Below are 20996 nucleotides of genomic sequence, written 5' to 3'. Positions count from 1 at the left end.
GGCTTCATTATCCCAGTTAGTATCTAGCTCTTCCATCACGAGATCCACCTGCCTCTCGGGGAGGATACAGACTGCAATGGGAATGGTGGAGGAAGTGGTGAAATGAAGGCAGCAGGTTTTATAAGAATCTAGCCACACCATACGATTGTTTACATGTGGGCTGCGGTACTGTATAACTATTATTAAACAGAGAAGTATTCAAATATGCCAGAACTCGGAAAATGTAGCTCAGGATTTGAATCATTTTCAGTCATACCGGAGCTGTGACAGACATTAGTTTTGTGCCGTTTTCCCCAAGGCAGAAGTTCAGGGGTTCCGTAATGGGGGTGGATAGGCCAAAGCAAGAATCAGTCCTACCTATGAAAACCAGCTGTCTCTGTACTTATACACCAGCCATTGGGTCGGATCGTCAGCCGGTGGGAATTGGTGCAGATCTGCTGACTTTATTGGAGAGAGACTGATCTACACCAGTTGAGGATCTGGCCCATTTATCCCTGGGCCATAATCTGATTGTTCTTGCAAAACTATGCAATGGCGGGGAAAGACCCAGAAAGCTCTTGTTCGCTTGTACTCTGCTACAAACAGCAGCCAGAATCCCCTCCTGGAAATTCACCCCAGTGCACAGACATGGCCCCCTTCCCTTCCACTCTGGTGTATAGGCCGGGGCACCCTGCACCCCTAGAACACTTGCCTGGTTCAAGTCCTCGTCCAGTACCTCCAGACTCGTTCTGCCTGCCTGTGTTCTCAGCAAGCAGAACGCCTCCAGGAAGCGTTTCTGGGCCAGTGCACCTCCACACATAACCCTACTGCTGCAGTGCCTGCGGAAGTCAGAGTTATCCCCAGGTTTGAATTAACCCTGCCCTATGGCATTATACACTGCACACAGGAACTGTCCTCCACATCCTAGTCATTTGCCAACACTGCAGGGATGTAAAACTAGACCATCCAATGGTCCCTTCTGGCCACACGCTCTATCAATCTATACCAGGGATTCTCAATCTTCTGTACTGGTGACCCCTTTCACACAGCAAGCCTCTGAGTGCGAACCCCTAATAAATTAAAAACACTTTATATATTCAACACAATTATAAATGCTGGAGGCAAAGCGGGGTTTGGGGTGGAGGCTGACAGCTCGCAACCCCCCCCCCATGTAATAACTGCGCGACCCCCTGAGGGGTCCCAACCCCCAGTTTGTGCACCCTGACGTTGCCAGGTGTCTCAAAAGGCCAGCAGGCCTAATTCCTGAGAAGAGCTCAGAGTACGGATCTGATCCAAAGCCTAGGGCAGTCAATGAGATTCTTTCCATTATCTTCAGCCAGCCCTCAGTCAGGCCCCGCTGTCCGTTTGTATCTTAGATACTTGCTCGATGCATGCGAGAAAATGAAGAAGGGGAGATAACTCTACCCAGACCATGTAGTACACAGGCAGGTAATTCCAAGCTCTCACTAACAGCTCAATTCAACAGAACCTGGCCACAAAACACATGGCGCCTACGATGAGTTTAATAAGAAAGTATGCACCAAATTAAAAAATACAGGAAGATAGAAAAAGGACAATTATGATCCATTTTTATTCCATCACATGTGCACTAAATAATACACTACATGACATCATGCTAACACCACACATTTCACTTTGTCTTTATCTTATTTTTTTACAGAAATACAGTTATGAAAACACAAAGAAGAAGAAAGACACTTTTCTACTAATGTCGGCTCTTCTTTTTAGAGTGTATGAAAACAGAGCAATACAGAGCACTCAGCTACCAGACTGGCACATTATAAAAACACAGCTAGGATATGTGATTTTGGTTGTGTGGACAGTAACTCCTCGTTAAGGCTGCCTATCTTGTAAAGGAAACTATCAAGGAATAACAGGTTGGCATGAAAAGGAGGCATCCGATGGTTTTTGACAGGCCAGCCCAGAATGTGTTGTGTGTGCATACTGGAGATTTTCATACAATGGCCCCTCTTGCAATAATTTCACTGTAGGGCGTCACCCTGAAATTTTTCAACACACTAGATCTGTCTAGGGAAAAGTCAGCAATTACTGAGGCTGGATTAAGTTCACCCTTGCGAAGAGAGCCAGTACCAGGCCTAGGACGAAAGAATCCCATGCACCATTACAGGCTGGGGACCGACTGGCTAAGCAGCAGTTCTGCAGAAAAGGACCTGGGGATTACAGTGGATGAGAAGCTGGATATGAGTCAGCAGTGTGCCCTTGTTGCAAAGGAGGGTAACGGTATATTGGTCTGCATTAGTAGGAGCACTGCCAGCAGATCGAGGGAGGTGATTATTCCCCTCTATTCAGTACTGGTGAGGCTACATCTGGAGTATTGCGTCCAGTTTTGGTCCCCCAGCTACAGAAAGGATGTGGACAAATTGGAGAGAGTCCAGCGAAGGGCAATGAAAATGATCAGAGGGCTGTGGCACATGACTTACGAGGAGAGGCTGAGGGGACTGGGCTTGTTTAGTCTGCGGAAGAGAAGACTGAGGGGGGATTTCATAGCAGCTTTCAACTAGCTGAAGGGGGGGTTCCAAACAGGATGGAGCTCAGCTCTTCTCAGTGGTGGTAGATAACAGAACAAGAAGCAATGGTCTCAAGTTGCAGTGGGGGAGGTCTAGGTTGGATATTAGGACACACTATTTCACTAGGAGGGTGGTGAAGCTCAGGAATGGGTTACCTAGGGAGATGGTGGAATTTCCATCCTTAATGGTTTTTAAGGCCCTGCTTGACAAAGCCCTGGCTGGGATGATTTAGTTGGGGTTGGTCCTGCTTTGAGCAGGGGATTGGACTAGATACCTCCTGAGGTCTCTTCCAACCCTAATCGTCTATGATTCTATGTGCCACGAATTTCTCCTGATAACATTTGCTATTCTGGGTCAGATCCCACCACTCCCACTTGCTAAAAGCAGAACAGCCCTGTAGTGGAAGAGAGAGAATACAAGTCTCCAGTGAGAAGTTAAAAGCAATTATTGAATCAAGCTAAGTCTTTGTGAAAGAGAACTCAATTTAAAGAAGTGAGCAGGTTGCAGCAGGCGTTCTCAGTGTGAAACATTTGGTATGTCGTGGCTTTTCATGAAACCATTTTATGGTTTCAGAAGTGACGGGAAAAATAGGAAGCTCTCTTTTTGGAAGGGTGCATGTGGGATCTATTTCCAGGCTCACATGCAGTATTTGTACAGCATCATGGCCATTACTCCCAGCCACGTGCTGAAGCGCCCACAGCTCCACCTCTGAATTTTACAGACCAGTCAATGCCCAGTGAAAGCAGGAAAAGAATGATTATCGGTGGTGATCAGAATCAGATTGTCTGTAGGAGCAGAAAAGGAAAGGAAGACCCTCCTCTCCCCTGCCCCAAAGAGGCAGTCAGTCACGTATCTAAACCCTGCGACGGGCATTAGGTCTCACTCTGCAGAGGGACGCACTCTATTTCCTCACTGACAATGATCCCATTGAATTAGCTCAGCCTCTGGTTTTGTTCATGGCCTAGTCTGAAGACGTGTGTGTGTGTGGGGGGGGTAATTAGTAAACAACTTGCAGATATTTCTTCTCTTCTCTTTTTTTCTACCCCCAGTAGTATTTTCTCTTCAGGCTGGTTTCGCTTTATTTTGGGCAAGGGCGGTTCTCCAAGGTCTTCATTTTCCATTTGTTTCAGAGGCCCTAAGCCCCTTCCCCCCCTGAAACAAAAGGAGAAGAAGGACGACATTAATAAAGGTGCTGGCTGTTTGGATTGGGAGCAGATGGGTCATTCTATCCAGTCACTGCCTGCATTTGTCACATAAAACGATTTAAAATGCCACAACACACCAAATCAAAGATTTCACTTAAACCAGTTGGAGTAAGAAGAGGGCCTGAAATGTAAGGCCTTATATTAGAGGCCTGGTATGAGGCCTGGGCTAAGGTAGTTAAAACCTTGCTGATATGAAGCAAAGTCAAGTTGTGAGCAAGAGGCAGGCCCTGCTCACAGAATTTGGCAAGCACAGGGTAGATATTGCAAAAACACATATTCCTAAGAGGCGCTAGGCACCAAACACTCACGCAAGCACATTCCAGAAGGGTGGTACCAGAACACCCCAATAAACACATTCCCCAAAGACAACAGGAACATGCTGACCCATCTTAAGGATAAGGTCAGGATGACAGCATGATGAATAGAGGTGTTTTGATCGCACCTACAGGTACAAGGCAATGGGTGGCGCCCTAATACGTTGGAGGTTGGCACCCTGATACATCAAGGATGATACAGAACTTGTTTGTATTGCTGCATAAAGATGTATCTCCGAGGGAGTGTCTTTGTCTGGCCTAGGGGGTAGTGGAAAGTCCTGCCACTAACTGAGCCGGTCCATTGTCATGGGCATACATGTGTTAGTCTACCTGTAACCACTGAGCTAGGGCATTAGCACCGTGCTTCATTGGCAACAAACCCGACCAAGTGCCTTCGCCATGAACCGAGTCTGTGGATGTATTGGGTGGTTCGCTCGAGGTCTGCTGTGCCAGCTGTCTGCACAGAGCTGGGACAGCACATGGGAGAACATGCATGCAGCCAAACATCTGACAACACCAGTCATGCCTGGAGGGTGAAATTCTACCCTGCACACAGCTAGCACAAGGCTGCTACTCCACTTAAATCCCACTTAAAATAGGGCTTCAGAGGGACTTAAGTGGAGTATCAGCCTTGTGAATTTCACCCTGAAGGTAGGTGTGACGGGTTCGGTCACAGAGCTCCTTGGGACTGTCACCTGATGTGCTGAGATTACCTCTGAGCCTGTTTTCTCTGCCAGTTTGGGACTTCAGAACCCTGTCTTCTTGAGCCAGACACACTAGCCTGCTGCAACACAGACCCAGGGTCTGAACCACGTCCCCAAAGCTGCAGGCTTTAAGTGAAAACAGCTCAGCAAGTGGTTCTGTCTCCAGCACCCAGACACCCAGCTCCCAATGGGGTCCAAACTCCAAATAAATCCGTTTTACTCTATATAAATCTTATACAGAGTAAACTCATAAATTGTCTGCCCTCTATAACACTGATAGAGAGATAGGCACAGTCATTTGCTCCCCCAGGTATTAATCACTTACTCTGGGTCAATTAATAAAAAAGTGATTTTATTAAGTATAAAAAGTTGGATTTAAGTGATTCCAAGTAATAACAGACAGAACAAAGTAAGTTACCAAGCAAAATAAAACAAACACACACAAGTCTAAGCCTAATACATTAAGAAACTGATTACAGGTAAATCTCATCCTTAGAGATGGTCCAATAAACTTCTTTCACAGACTAGACTCCTTCCTAGTCTGGGCCCAATTCTTTCCCCCGGTACAATCCTTGCTAGTTCCAGCTCAGGTGGTAACTAGGGGATTTCTCATGACTGGCAGCCCCCTTTGTTCTGTTCCACCCCCTTTTATAGCTTTGGCACAAGGCAGGAATCCTTTGTCTCTCTCTGAGTTCCCAACCCTCCTTCTAAAGGGAAAAGCACCAGGTTTAAGATGGATTCCAGTATCGTGTAAAATGTTCACATGTCCTGTGCATCTTCATTACCCACTCGCTGGCACACACGTTTACCGGAAGACTTACAAGTAAACAGAGCCATCTACATCAATTATTCTAGTTAATGGGAGCCATCAAGATTCTAAACACCATTAATGGCCCACACGTTGCACAATTTGAATAGGACCTCAGAGTTATGCTACATATTCCTAGTTTCAGATACAAGAATGATACATTCATACAAATAGGATGACCACTCTCAGTAGATTATAAGCTTTGTAATGGTACCTTACAAGAGACCTTTTGCATAAAGCATATTCCAGTTACATCATATTCACGCTTGCAAACATATTTTTATAAAGCATATGGAGTGCAACATCACAGTAGGAACATAGGATTTGCCATAACTGGGACCGTCGAGTATCGGGTCCTGCTTACAAATGCTTGAGGCTTCAAGTGGAAGGCAAATAAAACTCTCAGAATCTGGTCAATTGTGCAATGCAACCTGCCCATCCAACTCCCCAAAGAGCCGGAGAAGAATTCTCAAGTAATTCAAGCAGATGGCATCATTCAACCTTGAATGATTTTTATTTTAATGATTTTATGTCCTGTTTCAGGAAAGCCTAGAATAGAGATTTCTATAAAAGCCAACAAAGAAACACACTCTCAGGGGTCCCGAGTTTTAAGTGAAGTTGAGATGGTGGTAGCTAAATATTCCACCCTAACAAATACATCCTGCTACTACTTGCATCCCCTCTTTCACTTGCTGAATATAATGGCCACAGAAGTATAACAGTCATACGTTCCAACACTAAACTGGGCAGAGGAATCCACATTTCATGGCGGGGGGAGAGGGGGATCCAACTCCTGCCTTATTACCCCAAATTCTCAATTTGGGGAAACACCCCAACACACTGCATGGAAGCTCGTTTAAAAAAAAAAAATCAACCCAACTGTCAACAATGACAACTAATCAACTATGACAACACTGTCGCATTTTCCTACATGCCATTCTTCAGTTTTGCCACGTACCATAGCTGACGTTATCACACAGCGTCATAGCATGGTTTCATAATGCAGGATGATCTGTACTTAGCCAAGGCAGATATCATCTCATTTTTTAACTACACAGTTGTGCTGCGCAATTCAATGGTGGGAGAGGGTAGTAGCTGGGGCAAAGTGCCCTGCCTGCCTGTCTGTCTCACTAGGGGCCCCAATGTGTCAACTATGGCAAGAGTTACTTTCGCCGTACCCATGCAGAGGGATTTTCCTTCTAGGCACCTGAAGCCCCAAGACATGCAGTAGACGAGCACCAGATCTAGACTCACGTGTTAACTTAAAGAGGCGGCTTTGGAGGGGGTTAGAATGTATATTTGATCCAAATTCCAACCACTTCCAAAGGCCGGCAAAATGTCCTCTGGCATTGCCCAAGGATGCACCTCAAAGTGTCTCACATAAATTCTGCTTAAAGAGCATCTGACAGTGACAGACAGATTCACTCCCCAGGTTGGGATGTTCTTCATATCTGGAGAATATACCCCCAGAATAGGACTGTCTTTCACACCATGACCCAGACCAAAGAAAAGGCTCTGAGAATCAAACAAGCATCCCAAAGCTACTCTGCAGAGATTGAAATTGACCAAGAATGTACTGCAGGTCAAAACCGTCTCAAAAATGCAACCCTCAATATTGTTCCCACAGCTTCTCTAAATACTTTCAGAACTGGGATGTCTCTATACCGAAGCTGCAGCCCCTCTTTCTGAATCAGTTTTTAATCAGCAAAGGCCATTAATACTTGTCAAATGAAACTATGTAATGAGAGGCATTGGCTACTTACTCTCTTCCACTGGGCGCAAGGTTGCAACTTCTGCAGCCTATGAAGAAAAAAGGAAACAGTAAAATATGAATGATTGTTGACTATTTTTGACTATAGCCTGTCTCTCGCTTTCCCTCTCGGTGTTAACACTCTTCCCCTCTGGCAATTCAGTAGATGGCACCCTTCCCTTTTGAGTCAAACCCGAACCAGTTCCCCAGCAAGTGATGCTGTGCTGCTAAAAGCCTTTTGAATGAAATATAAAACCAAGGTCCTATCTGTGGCTGTTAAAAATATCATTGCACTTTTTGTAAGACTGTCAGGGTCAATGCCGGCATCCTGGCCAAATGTGTCCATTCTACCTATCTAAATTCCCCAGGCAATTTCCGTTAGATACAGTATTTTTCTCTCTCCTCGTTAAATTTCTCTATACTACTGTTGTGTGCTGTTAAACAGCTGTTGACTCACCCCAGAGGTGATTGCATTTCAATGTCCGGCAAAGTGAGTTATTCCGATACTTGACAAGAGAGGGCCAAATTCTTCTCTCAGTGAGGTTGCTGTGGAGCAACCGAAAGACCTTGGCCCACAGTTTGTACATTTTATTATTATGGCTTGGTCTGGGCAAGATTGCTAAGTATTGGCACAGAAAACTTAACCACGCAGGTTTTTGCTGCAGTCTCCAGGGCTAGCCCCTTAACAGGTCTTCCTCCTCCAAGGCACAGGACAGCCAGCATTGCCAGATTTAGAGCAACCAATACAGCACCATTCTTAAAAATCAGCCCAGTTTATCAAGGCAACCAATGCTGTGTGGGGATCTCTTTTAAGGCACTGAGGCCTAAGCAAAGAGTGGGACGGCTCTTCCCCGGCTGACTGAGAGGTCTGGCTGGGGAGGGTAAGGAGGTTAGAGCAATGACAGAAGCATGGACTCTTTCATCTGCTCTGCTCGGATTAGGGTGACCAGACAGCAAGTGTGAAAAATCAGGACAAGAGGTGGAGGTAATAGGAGCCAATATAAGAAAAAGACCCAAAAAACAGGACTGTCCCTATAAAACCGGGACATCTGGTCACCCTAGCTCGGATCCAGGCACAGAACATCAGGTCGCAGCCGCTAGCTTTCTTGGACCAAAATGGAAAACAAATATTGGACCGGATCCTGCTCACAGTTATACCAGCGTGTACTAGGGTTCCACGCGCCCTCTGCACTGGCATCAGAGCTGCTGGGATGCCCAGGAGAGTACAGGATGCACCTAGCAGGAGCTGTGTTCCCTGGAGATATTGTCCCTCTAAACTCACTCAATGGCGAGCATAACGCAGCCCTAAGGGTATCCTGGAGGGTATGGGTTTTGTGTGACTTTGCTGTACGATGCATTTAAATATTAACAAAAATAGTGGTGGAGTCCTGCACGACACATCTGAACTGGAGAGCAGGGGGTGCTACAGAAACCCTGGGAAGTATCTGTGGGGAACTCCCAGAACAGATTGAACATGTGGCCTTTTCATGGCAAGTCAGTAGAATAGAGGGGAGCCCTGCTGAACATGTTGGAGCTTGGAAAGAGGACGTGGGGTGGGGATTACTAGATGTCGCAAAGTATGGATGAGCTTTGCTGTGCTGAGCAGTCCCTGGCTTATATTTAATGGAATCCAATTCAGTAGTAAAAATAGGTTGGGTTTGTTTTTTTTAACCCGGTCACTGCCTCTGGAACACGCATGGGCCACTTGGCTTGCTTGGAGGAAGAACTTCCAGGGCTGGCCTGGTTGGTTATTTGGCTCTGAAGTAATGAAAGGAAGAATTTCATTTTAAGTCCCTGTAAGTTCTTCCTTACTTTATACTTGATGGTGTCCCTAGCCTCTGTTCGTCAGAGGGTGGAGATGGATGGCAGGAGAGAGATCACTTGATCATTACCTGTTAGGTTCACTCCCTCTGGGGCACCTGGCATTGGCCACTGTTGGTAGACAGGATACTGGGCTGGATGGACCTTTTGTCTGACCCAGTAGGGCCATTCTTATGTTCTTAGGTTCGTGATCTTCATTGATTTCAGTGGGAGCAGGATCAGACCTTTCATGTGCTGGTGATATGGGAACATGAGAGGAACTGCCAGACCAGATCAGACCATTAGTCTAGCTAGTTCAGCAACCTTCCTTCAGCAGTGACCAACACCTGAGGTTTTAGAGGAATGGAGAAAAGCCGAGCTATCATGCACAGTTTGGAAACACTGTGCATGGGGGTATGGGAATATTTCCTCCTCATCCCTGCAGGTGACCATGTTGTGAAATGTCACATTGTACATCAGAATGTTGCTAGTGCTCATAGAATTATCCTAACTTCTGCAAAACTTCTGTTAGTCTATAAGGTGCCACAGGATTCTTTGCTGCTCCTAACTTCTACGACATCCTGCCACAGAATTTTACCTCTGCGGGTATCGATGCGACTTTGTGCAGAAGAGACCCCACCTTGCCAGCCCAATGTTAACGCACCATCATGGGAGAGCCCCACTAAGCCCTAATCATTAGTTTAGTCTCTTTATCATCCCCCCGTAACCACATACCTGAGCATCTTGCTTCACTCTGGCCAGAGGCTGTGGAATCACCTTCTCCATTCCCTGAACAAACCACTTGAACACCCTGCCAATCAGAAACGCCTGTTAAACTCCTCTTACAGCCGTTGCTTTCTTCATCAGTGGGGTTTGCATGCAGCTTGAGCCAGTGCAGACTTAGCAGCCCAAAGGGCCCGCAATGCAAGAAGCGAATTTACCCTATACCTGTGTCCCCCCTCTGCGTATTGCTCTGCACCAATTCAATCAATCAATCAAGACAAGGTGCCAGAGGTGGCGAGACACACTCGGCATGTTCTTGGGTTCCCTCCATTAGAATGAATGTTCCCACCAGGCAAACACGGGGGGATGCACACGGGGCAGCAATGGATAGGGCCAACAGATGGAAGTATTAGGGAACCCAAATTTCTAAAAAACCAAGGACCGTCCCGACGCGACAGTGGAACATTTCAGAAGGATTCACGCTGCACTACCTGCCACCGTCGCCACCTAGCGTCTGAGGAAAGAGAGAGGCGCCAAGTCCCGACAGGCCGTCTGTAGAGGCCTGCTGTGAGGTTCCTGATATGCTGTGACTTGCTTGAGAGCCGCCCTTTGGTGCTGTCCTTGTCTTACTCAGTTTACTTTCTGCTTGAGCTTGTTCACAGCGAGAGAGAAGCGACACCGTGAGTTTCATTTTAAACAGTGAAGGCCTTTAAGGCTGAAGCCATGTAGGTGAAATCCACCCTTGTGCAGAGGGCCAGATCCAGCAAACATCACTGGAGCTACGTCAGTCTGCCGCAGCGGAGCACCCAGCCCAAGGGCAGAACTAGGGCTACCTTGAGGGCATACGTGGGATTTCGATATTGCACTCACAGCCTGTGCCAGCCCTCTGCACAAGGGAGAGCTTCATGCTGTAGGACTGTCAGTGAGGTAAGAGCTGCCACCTGCTCACCGTGCTGCTTGTTGATTTGTATTGGGGCCCAAACCCCGGATCAGGGCCCTGTTGTGCGAGCCACTGGGCAAACCCAGAACTAAAAGACAGTTCCTGCGCAGAGGCATTGTGATGAGGTGGGACTGTTCTTAACGTTTCCTCTGAATACTGTGTGGGTGCTTCAGTTTCCCCTATGCATTTCTTAAGTCTCCAGTGTGCATACATGGCCGACACTCTGTATCCTGGCAACAAATGGCTGGGGCCCTTCCCCCCCTGCAAGGGGATGGCTAAAGGTGAACAAAGAGATCAGGTGACCTCTTGGCCTGGGAAAGAGACAAAGGCCAGAAAGGAGGGGCTGGGGGTGGGGTTCAGTTTGGAGCTGGCTGGGGACGGGAAGTGAGGGCAGACGTGGGTGTCTGGCTCGCTGGGCCCCAGAATGGACCCGGCTGAGGTGTCCCGTTCTCTGTACCTACAAGCTCTGTTTTAGACCATGTTCCTGTCATCTAACAAACCTCTGTGTTACTGGCTGGCTGGGAGTCACGTCTGACTGCGAAGTGGGGGTGCAGGACCCTGTGGCTTCCCCAGGACCCCGCCTGGGTGGACTCTCTGTGGGAAGCGCACGGAGGGGGCATATGCTGAATGCTCCAAGGTCAGACCAGGAGGTGAAGCTGTGTGAGCTTCTTGCCCTGCAGACAGCCTGCTCCGAGGGAGAGGAGGCTCCCCAAAGTCCTGACTGGCTTTGTGGGGAGCAGTTCCAGAGCATCGCCTGGGGACTGCGTGACAGGCATTTACATTCTGACAACCAAAACACCAGTATCGGCACTGCTCTCAGTCACGTATCAGCATCATCCCAAACGATTACCTGCATTTTGAACTCTAAACTCTGTTAAAACCCTCATCAGAAGGAGAAGAGCGGATGGAGGGGAAGCGTCATTCTGTATTTTCAGTCGCTGGTTTCTGAAACTAACCACCACCACGTTGTTTGGTTTGTGCTCAGAAATGAATACAGCACAGAGACTAAATGGCATCTTAGAGTCAACACTTCCAAGCGCACAAGGTGATGTTTCAGAGGGTGAAATGAAAACTGAGGTGCTGCGGAGCACTAAGGGATAAGACTTGCCCCTTTAGCCTAGTTTTATAAACATTTACAGCAAAGAATGCCCCAGATACCCCTTTGCTCTGCTGTGCATGTATCCGTACAGGAGCTCTACGAGAACTAGGACCAGTACCAACCAGTACAAATTTCCCATGAGTGCTAGGATCGTGTAACGGGTCGGACTCACCCCCGCGGCGCCTCCTGCTGGTGACTCTGGGAATTAGCTCTGTTCCAGCCCGGAGCACCCTCTGCAGGCCGGTGATCCACCTGTTTACTATTGGCCCCGTGTCCCTCCCAGGACCCCGGTGCCCCTTTAACCTGTAACTGGGTTTCCCCCTCCCCAGGGAACCCCCACCTTCTATCCCCACCTTGCCTCAGTGTATGGCTACTGCCAGTCATTGTCTAGCCCCACACTCTGGGGCAGACTGCAGTATCAGCCTACTCATCACAGGCAAAGGGGTTTGGACCTGGTGCCTTGGCCTACCCCTGGGCTGCCCTCTGCAACCCCCAGTACCTGTTGGCCCTTCGCTAGGCTGCAGCCTGGGGCTTTCCAGGCTGGAGCTCCCCAGCTCCTCAGCCTTCCCCAGCCCTGCTGCACTCAGGTACCTTCTCTCTAGTTTCCAGCAGCCAGGCCCATCTCCCTCTGAAGGCAGAGAGAGACTGACTGGCTTCTGGCTTCCCTGCCTTCTTATAAGGCCCGGTTGCTCTGTTTGGGGCGTGGCCCCCATCTGCAGCCACTTCCCCAATCAACTCAGCCTTGAGAGCCACTGCTCTCAAGCCCTGCCAGGCCACTTTTTAAACCTCTTCACAGCAGGAGCAGGGTCCACCCTGCTACAGATGGGTACTAGCCCATTAATCAGCATAGGATGGCCACATGCACCTGTTTTTGACAGCACTAGTCCCTAGACAGCACAAGTACAAGTAATCGACTTCCTTTCACTGCCTGCAACTCCAAGGCTACGAAACCGGGATACTGAGGGAAACCAGTGAAATAAGATCTTAGAAAGACACTTGGCTACAGCAGACTATGAAGTTTCCATTCCTGAAAGTTCTACAGTCAGGCACCCCATTAACCCCAGCAAAAATCACTCACCTTCTCTTACGGCTGCCTCTTCAGCTTTCCCCTCCGCTACATCCTGCCATACAAACACATATGGAATAGACTGACATGCCGGCATCTGAATTAAAGTGACGATGCAGCTAATAGCGACACCTCTGCCTCCAACCCCATCAGCATTCACCTTCGCATGCCTCGGCCTGACAGCAGAGATGCCCGGCAGACAAACAGTAACCAGCATTTATAAAATGGACAGAAATGAAGGAGTGATTTGATTGGCTCCTGCTACTTCCCAGGCAAATGTACAACTCTGGCTAATCTGACAGCTCGGTTCTACTTTGCCATGTTACGCCTCCCAGGATCAATACCCCTCTGGGGGAAATAAATTTTGGCAAAACGTATCTCCACTATCTTTTTTTGTCAATTGAGTTTACATTTTAAAAAGTAATCACTGAAGACTGTAACACCCTGCAGATCCTAAGGAGCAATTAAAACTAAACTTTCTGTGTAGTTGAGAGCTAAGCTTAGACAGACTTAGGTGCTGTCAACACTAGGGCTGCCCAGAGGGGGGGGGCAAGTGGGGCAATTTGCCCCAGGGCCCGGGCCCCACAGGGGCCCGACAAGCTGCTCCAGGTTTTCGGCAGCACTTCTGCGGCTGGCCCTTCCCTTGCTCCGGATCTTTGGCGGTGGGTCCTTCAGTGCAGCGGAAGACTCGGAGCAAGGGAAGGACCCGCCACTGAAGTGCTGCCGAAGCCTTGGAGCGCCGCCCGGTGAGTACAAGCATCGCAAGCGGTGGGGAAAACAAAAAAAGCTGCAATGGGCGGCACTTACGCTGCTCTACCGCCGCTGCTTCATTCTTCGGCAGCAATTCAGCAGCGGGTCCTTCCCTCCGAGAGGGACCCGCCGCTGAATTGCCGCCAAAGACCCGACCCTGCCCCAGGCCCCCTGAATCCTCTGGGCGGCCCTGGTCAACGCTAGGGGAATTAGTGGTAGCACCAGTAGGAATATTTCAGTCGAGATTCACAGGGCTGATTCTGATCTCACACAGGTTTTACACCCATGTAATTCATTGCATGTAATGATATCAGTGGAGTGATTCAGGTTTTACACCCATGTAATGATTTCAGTGGAGCGATTCCTACATACACGGATGTAGCTGAGAGCAGAGTCAGGCTGTCACCTACTGGGTATAAAATAAAAAGTTGTTTGTTTTCTTTTCTAGATGCTCTCAATAAAAAATCATCTGTTTTTCCTCCCGAGGGGTTTGTGCATAAATAGAGTGAGGGCAGGAAAACAAGGAGCATGCTTTTCCCTTTGGTCTTTCACTGACCTGACCTAAAGGGCAGTGTTTCTTGCTCACTTTGAAGTTAACATACCCTGCTTGGGCTAAAGAGGCTTTCACAAGAGAATTCTGCCTTTCAATAGAAATCTGTTTATTTTTGATCCTCAAGCTTGTTTGTTTGCTGAAAATAATTCCCTCCCCCCGCCCCCTTCAGGTCAGTGTTTGGTCCTTAATAGGCTGGGCAGGCATAAAAACAAGCAGGAAAATACCCTCAAGTGGACCAGATAAAGTATCAAAGAAAAATGGGTTCACAAGAGCTCTCTTCTTGAGGTACAACTCCACTCAGAATTCGCCCGGATGATTTCCACTGCTTGGGTATTTAAGAACATCATTACAGCCATTATTACTGGAAGGTCAGAACTAGAACTGCCGCTGTCCTTAACTGACCGCAGATTACCCAAGAACAAAGTGGTTTGCAGGACAGTGTGTCCCTGTACAAACCACACTGTATCGCCACACTTAGGTCTTCTGCTGCTTTTAGCTGTTTAACTCCGAATGTCCCACCCTTCATCTGTATGGGTCAGATGCTAGGTGCTCTTTTAATGCAGAGTTTTACTGTTTAATTTGTAAAACAAGCAGAGGGGGGGGGAAATTTCCACATGGGATGGTCTTCTCTAGAAAATTAAGTCACGTCAAACCATGCCCTTGAGGAGCTGAGCACAGAAAGTTCATTAAGATCAGGTGGGCAAACACCTGTAATTACAAGGGGCCTCAGACAACTGTAATCCCTAGTCCTTCCATCTTCCTCCTCTGTGCTTCAGTAATCTCAGAAAAGGAGGGGGCTGGTGGCCATCCTGCAGGGACCTGTGGGGGAGAAGGATTGCGGGGAGCTGGTGTGTGTGTGCGTGTGCATACCTGTAAGCCTATGGAAAAGTAGGATTCATCCTTACACACCTGGATGTGTGCACTCATGACATGTGTACTGGGGCTTCTCTTGTGCTGCAGTGACTATGTTTCGTTTTTGTCTTTGCTGCACTCACCTCAAGCTTGTTCATGTTTTCCGGCTGCGGGATCATTTTCCCAAATCCCTGCACCAGCCAGCTAATCACCCTGCTGCCAGTCCTGCAGAGAGAGAGCACCCACCGTTAGGACAGTTCTCCTTCTACCCTCACTAGAGCTGGCGCAGAGCCATTCCCCTCTCCTCTCCTGTTCTCTCCTCCGGGCCTTGGCAGATTGCCCGCGACAGCTAAGGACCAAGTCCTCAGCTGCTGTGCAAAGCCCAAATAATCGGGGTTTTTGCAGAGGCTGGGAAAGGACAGAATCTCTCCCACCACCCCCCTCAAACCCAGAGTCGGGGCATAGAAGAGAGACCTGATGCATCTCCACAAGGTTCTCTCCTCCACGTGGTACTGGCATCTGCCAACCTCTATATCCCTTCTCTGTGGGTGTTCTGGCCAGCAGATCTCCATCGTTCACAGGACCAATGGTCATACCAATGGTCAGCCATGGTTCACCCCCAAATCACCCCCTTTTCCTGCATGACAACATGGATTCACAGAGTTTAAGGCGAGAAGGGGCCATTAGATCATTCTAGTTGGACCTCCTGCACATCAGAGGCCAGATAATTTCACCCCATTAACAGAGGCAGTCACTGTGCAGCAATATTTTGCAGCAGGCAGAGAGAACCACAGAGCCCCCCTCGGCTAGATTAACTCATCTGGTCAGACTTCTCCACACCAGAGCTCAGCTGTTCCATTGCTGTCCAGGCCATGTACCCCCAAGCAAGGCCATGTACCCCCTAAATCCCTCTCAGTGTTATACACATACAGAGAATAGCTAGGGATCAATATAACAGAGCCTTATGTGCAGTTTTATACATAGAGTAAGTGAAATTGGCATGACAGACAGAAGGGTGAATCAGGCTCAGATGAATTACCTGAGACAGGGTAGAGCTGAGAGGGGGCAAAAGGCAGAATTCTCACCCTGGTCTACCAATAAATCCCAGCCAAAGCCATCAGAAATACCAGCAACAGGCAAGTGCAGTTAGCGTCATCATCACTGTCTGTACCTCTGTGCTTCCCAGACTTGAGTTAGATCGGAAGGGGAAGTACCAAAATACTATGCAAAAACCTGTTCTCAGAACATTTCCAATCCAGTTTTGCAGAGCCAAGTGTGCGGGTGTTTGGCTGGGATTCAGAAAAACCTGGAGCGAGCGTTGTCCAGTGTAGCCGGGCTGATTATTGCAATTATAGAATTGCTTATTGGGGTGCAACATGCACTTGTCGCAAACAACAGGTTCTTTATTCTGGGGGCTACTTAGAGTTAATTCAAAAGATGAAACTGGTGAAGCACCCAGCAACACTCTGAGATTTAGTTAATACAGACAAATATAACTGAAGTCACAGAGAAATTAATATACATAAACGTATGAATCAGATAACTACAGTAAAGTGCTTCCTACATTGTTCATGCATACAGTCTTGCATTGTGCATACTTACAACCTTTGGAGACATTAGAAACAGAGATGGGAGGAGCAGTCAGTGGAGCACAGCAGAGTGTTGGTCCTGATTCAGTTTACACCACCTCGAGAATCCAATGCACCCAAAATTTAGGGAATTAAGTCACGTCTTTTATACCCATTCTTTATGTAACCACTGAGATACAGAACCCTTTCTGATGTTCTTCTGTGACTATAATAAAGTTAACACCTGCCCATTAGCCATCTGTGGTAATCTGGGTGTCCATAATTATACTTCCAATCGCTGACCAAACCAATATGAGTCAATCCAGCTCTTCATAGATCACATGCATCACTGTGGTTTAACTACCTCGTTACTACGGTACAAGACATTGGAGAAAATCTCCCAAACTCCCTTTTACTTGCGGTGTACCTGTGCTTCTGTGGTCACTTGTTTGTTACAGCTAATAAGAAGGTATCATCCGTGACCTAAGCAGAGGTGAAAGTAAGCCAGTATGGTACGGTGTACCGGCAAGAGCCAGTACGCCATGCTGGACCGCACCGGCTTCCGCGGCATGGATTTAAAGGGCTCTGGGCTCCCCGCAGCCACAGGAGCTCCGGCAGCTGGGCTGGAGCCGGAATTTAAAGGGCTCGGAGCTGCCATGGCTGCAGGGAGCCCAGAGCCCTTTAAATTCCCCCCTCGCCCTCTGCAGCTCTGGTGGCTGGTCTGGGGCTGGGATTTAAAGGGCTCGGGGCTCCCCGCAGCAGTGGGAGCTCTGGGCCCTTTAAATCCAGGCCCCAGCCCAGCTGCCGGAGCTCCTGTGGCTGCGGGGAGTCTAGAGCCCTTTAAACCCCCCCCCCCCCACCGCAGCTCCGGCTGCCTAATCTGCAGTGGGGATTTAAAGGGCCCGGAGCTCCGTGGCGGCCGGAGCACTGAGCCCTTTAATTTGCCCATGAGCACCGGGTGGCTCCCAGCCACCTCTGCAGCTGGGAGCCCCAGGTTGATTTAAAGGCTCTGGGTCTCCCAGCCACAGCCGGTGCCAAAGGGCCTTTAAATCTTGAGAGGCCACGCCTCTTCCGGATGAGGCCACGCCTCTTCCAGATGAGGCCACGCCCCCTCAGGACTCCAGCAGCACCGGTAAGTCCTGTAAGTTACTTTCACCCCTGGACATAGGGTTCCTCAGGCCTGCATTGACTTCACTTAAAATTCAGCCTGTGGCTGACAAAAAAAAATCAAGCTTTTTACACCAGGCCTTTTTACTCTAGCAAAGCCTAGTAACCCAGTTACGTGTGCTCCCTGCTTGCTGTTACCGCTTCAGTACTGCATGTTCCATTATTATTTCTATGAGCAGACATAGCAGGCAGATTATATTTTACCCTACTCTATAGACCCTCCAAAATTAGATCAGGGGTCCACACCCCCAGCCCTGCCACTGACAGGTCTTGAACAAAGGTTGTGTGATCTTGAGCAAATCACTAAACTTCTCTGTGCTGCCAAATTAAACTCACCATGAGCTGGAAGGATCAGACGGGCGATGGGCTGGCATCTGCAAAGTAGCCTGAGGGACTTGGGTGCCCTCCTGTTGAATGGGGCTTAAGTGCCTCGCTGCCTTAGGTGTCTCTGGGGAAATCCTAGCCACACTTTTTAATGAAAATATATGGGCAGTGTGGAGCATCCATCTCTCCCTCTCCCGCACTGCTAATCAAACTGAAGAGAAATACTGGGCACTGCTTTTGCCTCCTCCAGGATGAGACTGTTATTGGTTCTCCGGTGGCACCCTGCCTGTCCTGGGGCTCTGCTCTCCACTTGTACCTCATTGCATTCACTGAGCAAAATGCAGAGGTACATCAACCCTACAGCCGGGGACCAGCAGCGTTGGAACAGAATGACACTGTCCGCGATAAAGTCTAGCAGACCAGAATGCTACGGCGAGTCACAGGCGCCGGAGGCAAGACACCATGACAAGATTTCGAGGAGAAGTGGATTTTTAAACAAATCTCCATCACCGCTCTGGAGACAGACTCCCTGTGGCAACCATGATCCCAGCATTGCCCTACAGAGATTCCCCTTTTATGGGATGTGAAGAGAAATCCAGTCTCCATATTCGTTCAATCCTGGGCACTCAAGCCAATTTGGAAGGCCCAAAGCAAGAAGTAAAGACACCTGCAGTTTTCAGTTCAATGAATACAAAGGGTTGATTTTTTTCCCCCACACACAATCTCCATTATCCTTCAGAGCAACGCACTACCCCAATCTCCCCAGCTGCACAGCAGTCGTGAGGATATTAAACCCAATCGGGCTGCGAGTCAAGAGGGAAGTTGGCAAACCCGCTTGGGGTGGCTATCAGATGAGAGCTCCAATGGAGAACCTCGTGTGCTTGAAATAAAAGAGAAAGGGACTAACTCCATGCTACACAGCTTTCGGGGGGCTTAAGGGAACTTACCCTTTTTCGGAGGCATTATTATCTGAGCTGGAATGCAACTCGCTATGATCCTGAAGCTCATCTTCATCCGGAGCGAGGGTAGTTATCTCTTGAGGCCGGGAAAAGTAATAAAAAGCCAGCATCAGGACAGCTAGCCTCAAACAACGGGAACTATGCAAAACACAAGATTGCAAAGGACTCTTGTAGGTTTCGGCCACAGCTGATTAACCCACAACCGCCCAATCAGGCACTGGGTTTGCTCTGCAGCTGGTGTTGGTGACCTGTGATATACAGGAGATCAGACTAGGTGACCTGGTGTCTCTTCTGGCCCGAAACTCTATCACCCCAGTGTTGCTCAGAGCTCAGACCTGGAATCAGTCCCAGTGGGTTGGTTTAATGAACAATACGAGCTGACGGGGGAGAATGGAGACTTGAAAGGACTGTGCAGCCTGGCTCTTCCCAGCAGCTGGTATTTATTATCTGTAGCGTCTAGGCTGCAAGGTGCTAGGCACTGTACAAAGGGAACAGAAAGACAGTCCCTGTCCCCAGATAACAACCTAAGTAACTTCAGGCCTGCCCCCTATTGCCCCAAGACTGGTTTTACAATCTGCGCAAACCAAGACAGGGGCATCAAGCAGGGAAACTGCTGTGACGCCCCCAAAAGAATGGGGAATCCTCTCCCAGTCCCATCGCTTGTCGGGAGAGACTGGGGAGCGATTTCACCTTCCCTGCCAGTCTTGCTGCTGAAGGAGAGCAGGCTGTGAGTTACTTGTGCTTATGACCATCCCTGCAGCTCTGGTTACTATAGAGCTCAGTATCGGGTATATTTACAGGGAGCGGAGGACGTGCACAGCCCATGTCAGTCAGAGTCTCTCTCACACACACAGGCACCCTGACAGCTTGGGATCATCGCTCGGAGCTGCTTGGAGTTCTCAGTTCCAGAGGAGTCACACATGGGGTGGGCAAGACAAGACACACTGGAGCATGCTGAGGATACAGTATAATCCCTCCGAGCCCCTAAAGAGCAGCAGGTGAGATGTTCCCTCCTGAGTGCAGGCAACCTGCAGGACGGGTGAGTTGCTGCAGTTCATTGTGAGCCTATGATGACAGAAGAGGATATTTCACCGTTTTGCATCTGTATCCAGCTTTAAGCAGAGTGGCCAAGTGGATAAAGCAGTGGACTAAGACTCTGGAGATGTTAGTTCTATCCCAGCTCTGCCACTAGCTCGATGGGTGACCTTGGGCAAGTCACGTCCCTGCTCTGTGCCTCGGTTTCCCCATCTGTCAAACATGGATAATGCTCTTGAATTCCTTTGTACGGTTCTTTGAGCTCAACTGATGAAAAGTGCTATATATAAAAGCTAAGTATTAATATTCTATCAGTATTAAAAATTTTACCTAGTAGGTCGTCATCCTCCTTTATGCTCTGGACTTCAGTCTGAAGAGAACACACACAAGAATGATTAATGCTGCTCCCAATAGGGGAACTATGGCATGAAAATCAAAGGCCGTTACTGAGTGATCTCATTGATCTGGTTCTGGTACATACCTGGTCAGGGAAGTCCAAACTGTTCTCAAAGCTCTTTCTGATGTTCTGCAGCATCCCTGGATTCTGGGCTGGCTGAGGGAGGACCTTTCCCAGCTCCTGAGATAGCCATGACAGGACACCACTTCCAGCACTGCACGAGAACGGACAGGCTAGGGTCTGCCGAGCTAGTCAAACCGCAGGAGACAGTTTCTCTCATACGCTTTCCCTGGTGGAGATTCCCCCACAGAGAAGTGGGGTTTCCCCTCCTCCATGGGGCAGATCACAGGATCCTCGAGAAACCTTGTGGACCCTGTGGAATCTGTAGGCGATCAGGGCCAGTCACTGAGAGCTCTGCTCCAGCAATGTGTCCCCATCAGTCCCTCTCCAACTC

At 48.7% G+C, this 20996-nt stretch overlaps 1 protein-coding gene across 1 annotated transcript in view; it reads right to left on the bottom strand.

Moving 5' to 3' along the window:
• Positions 1-2770: 2770 nt before the first annotated feature.
• The window catches only part of LOC123349654 (cyclic nucleotide-gated cation channel beta-1-like), a 28018-nt gene continuing 9792 nt past the window's right edge, over positions 2771-20996 (bottom strand). The window contains exons 5-13 of the mRNA XM_044987871.1: positions 20627-20756; positions 20476-20515; positions 19099-19186; positions 15236-15317; positions 12950-12992; positions 10324-10483; positions 9845-9920; positions 7323-7359; positions 2771-3680 (exon numbers count right to left, since the gene is read on the bottom strand). Coding sequence (XP_044843806.1) covers positions 3664-3680; positions 7323-7359; positions 9845-9920; positions 10324-10483; positions 12950-12992; positions 15236-15317; positions 19099-19186; positions 20476-20515; positions 20627-20756 — 673 coding nt within the window. The 3' untranslated portion in view covers positions 2771-3663. The remainder of the gene's footprint in view (positions 3681-7322; positions 7360-9844; positions 9921-10323; positions 10484-12949; positions 12993-15235; positions 15318-19098; positions 19187-20475; positions 20516-20626; positions 20757-20996) is intronic.

Source organism: Mauremys mutica, chromosome 14, assembly GCF_020497125.1.
Source record: "Mauremys mutica isolate MM-2020 ecotype Southern chromosome 14, ASM2049712v1, whole genome shotgun sequence".
Lineage (NCBI taxonomy): Eukaryota > Metazoa > Chordata > Testudines > Geoemydidae > Mauremys > Mauremys mutica.
This window is presented reverse-complemented; position numbering and strand designations above follow the sequence as displayed.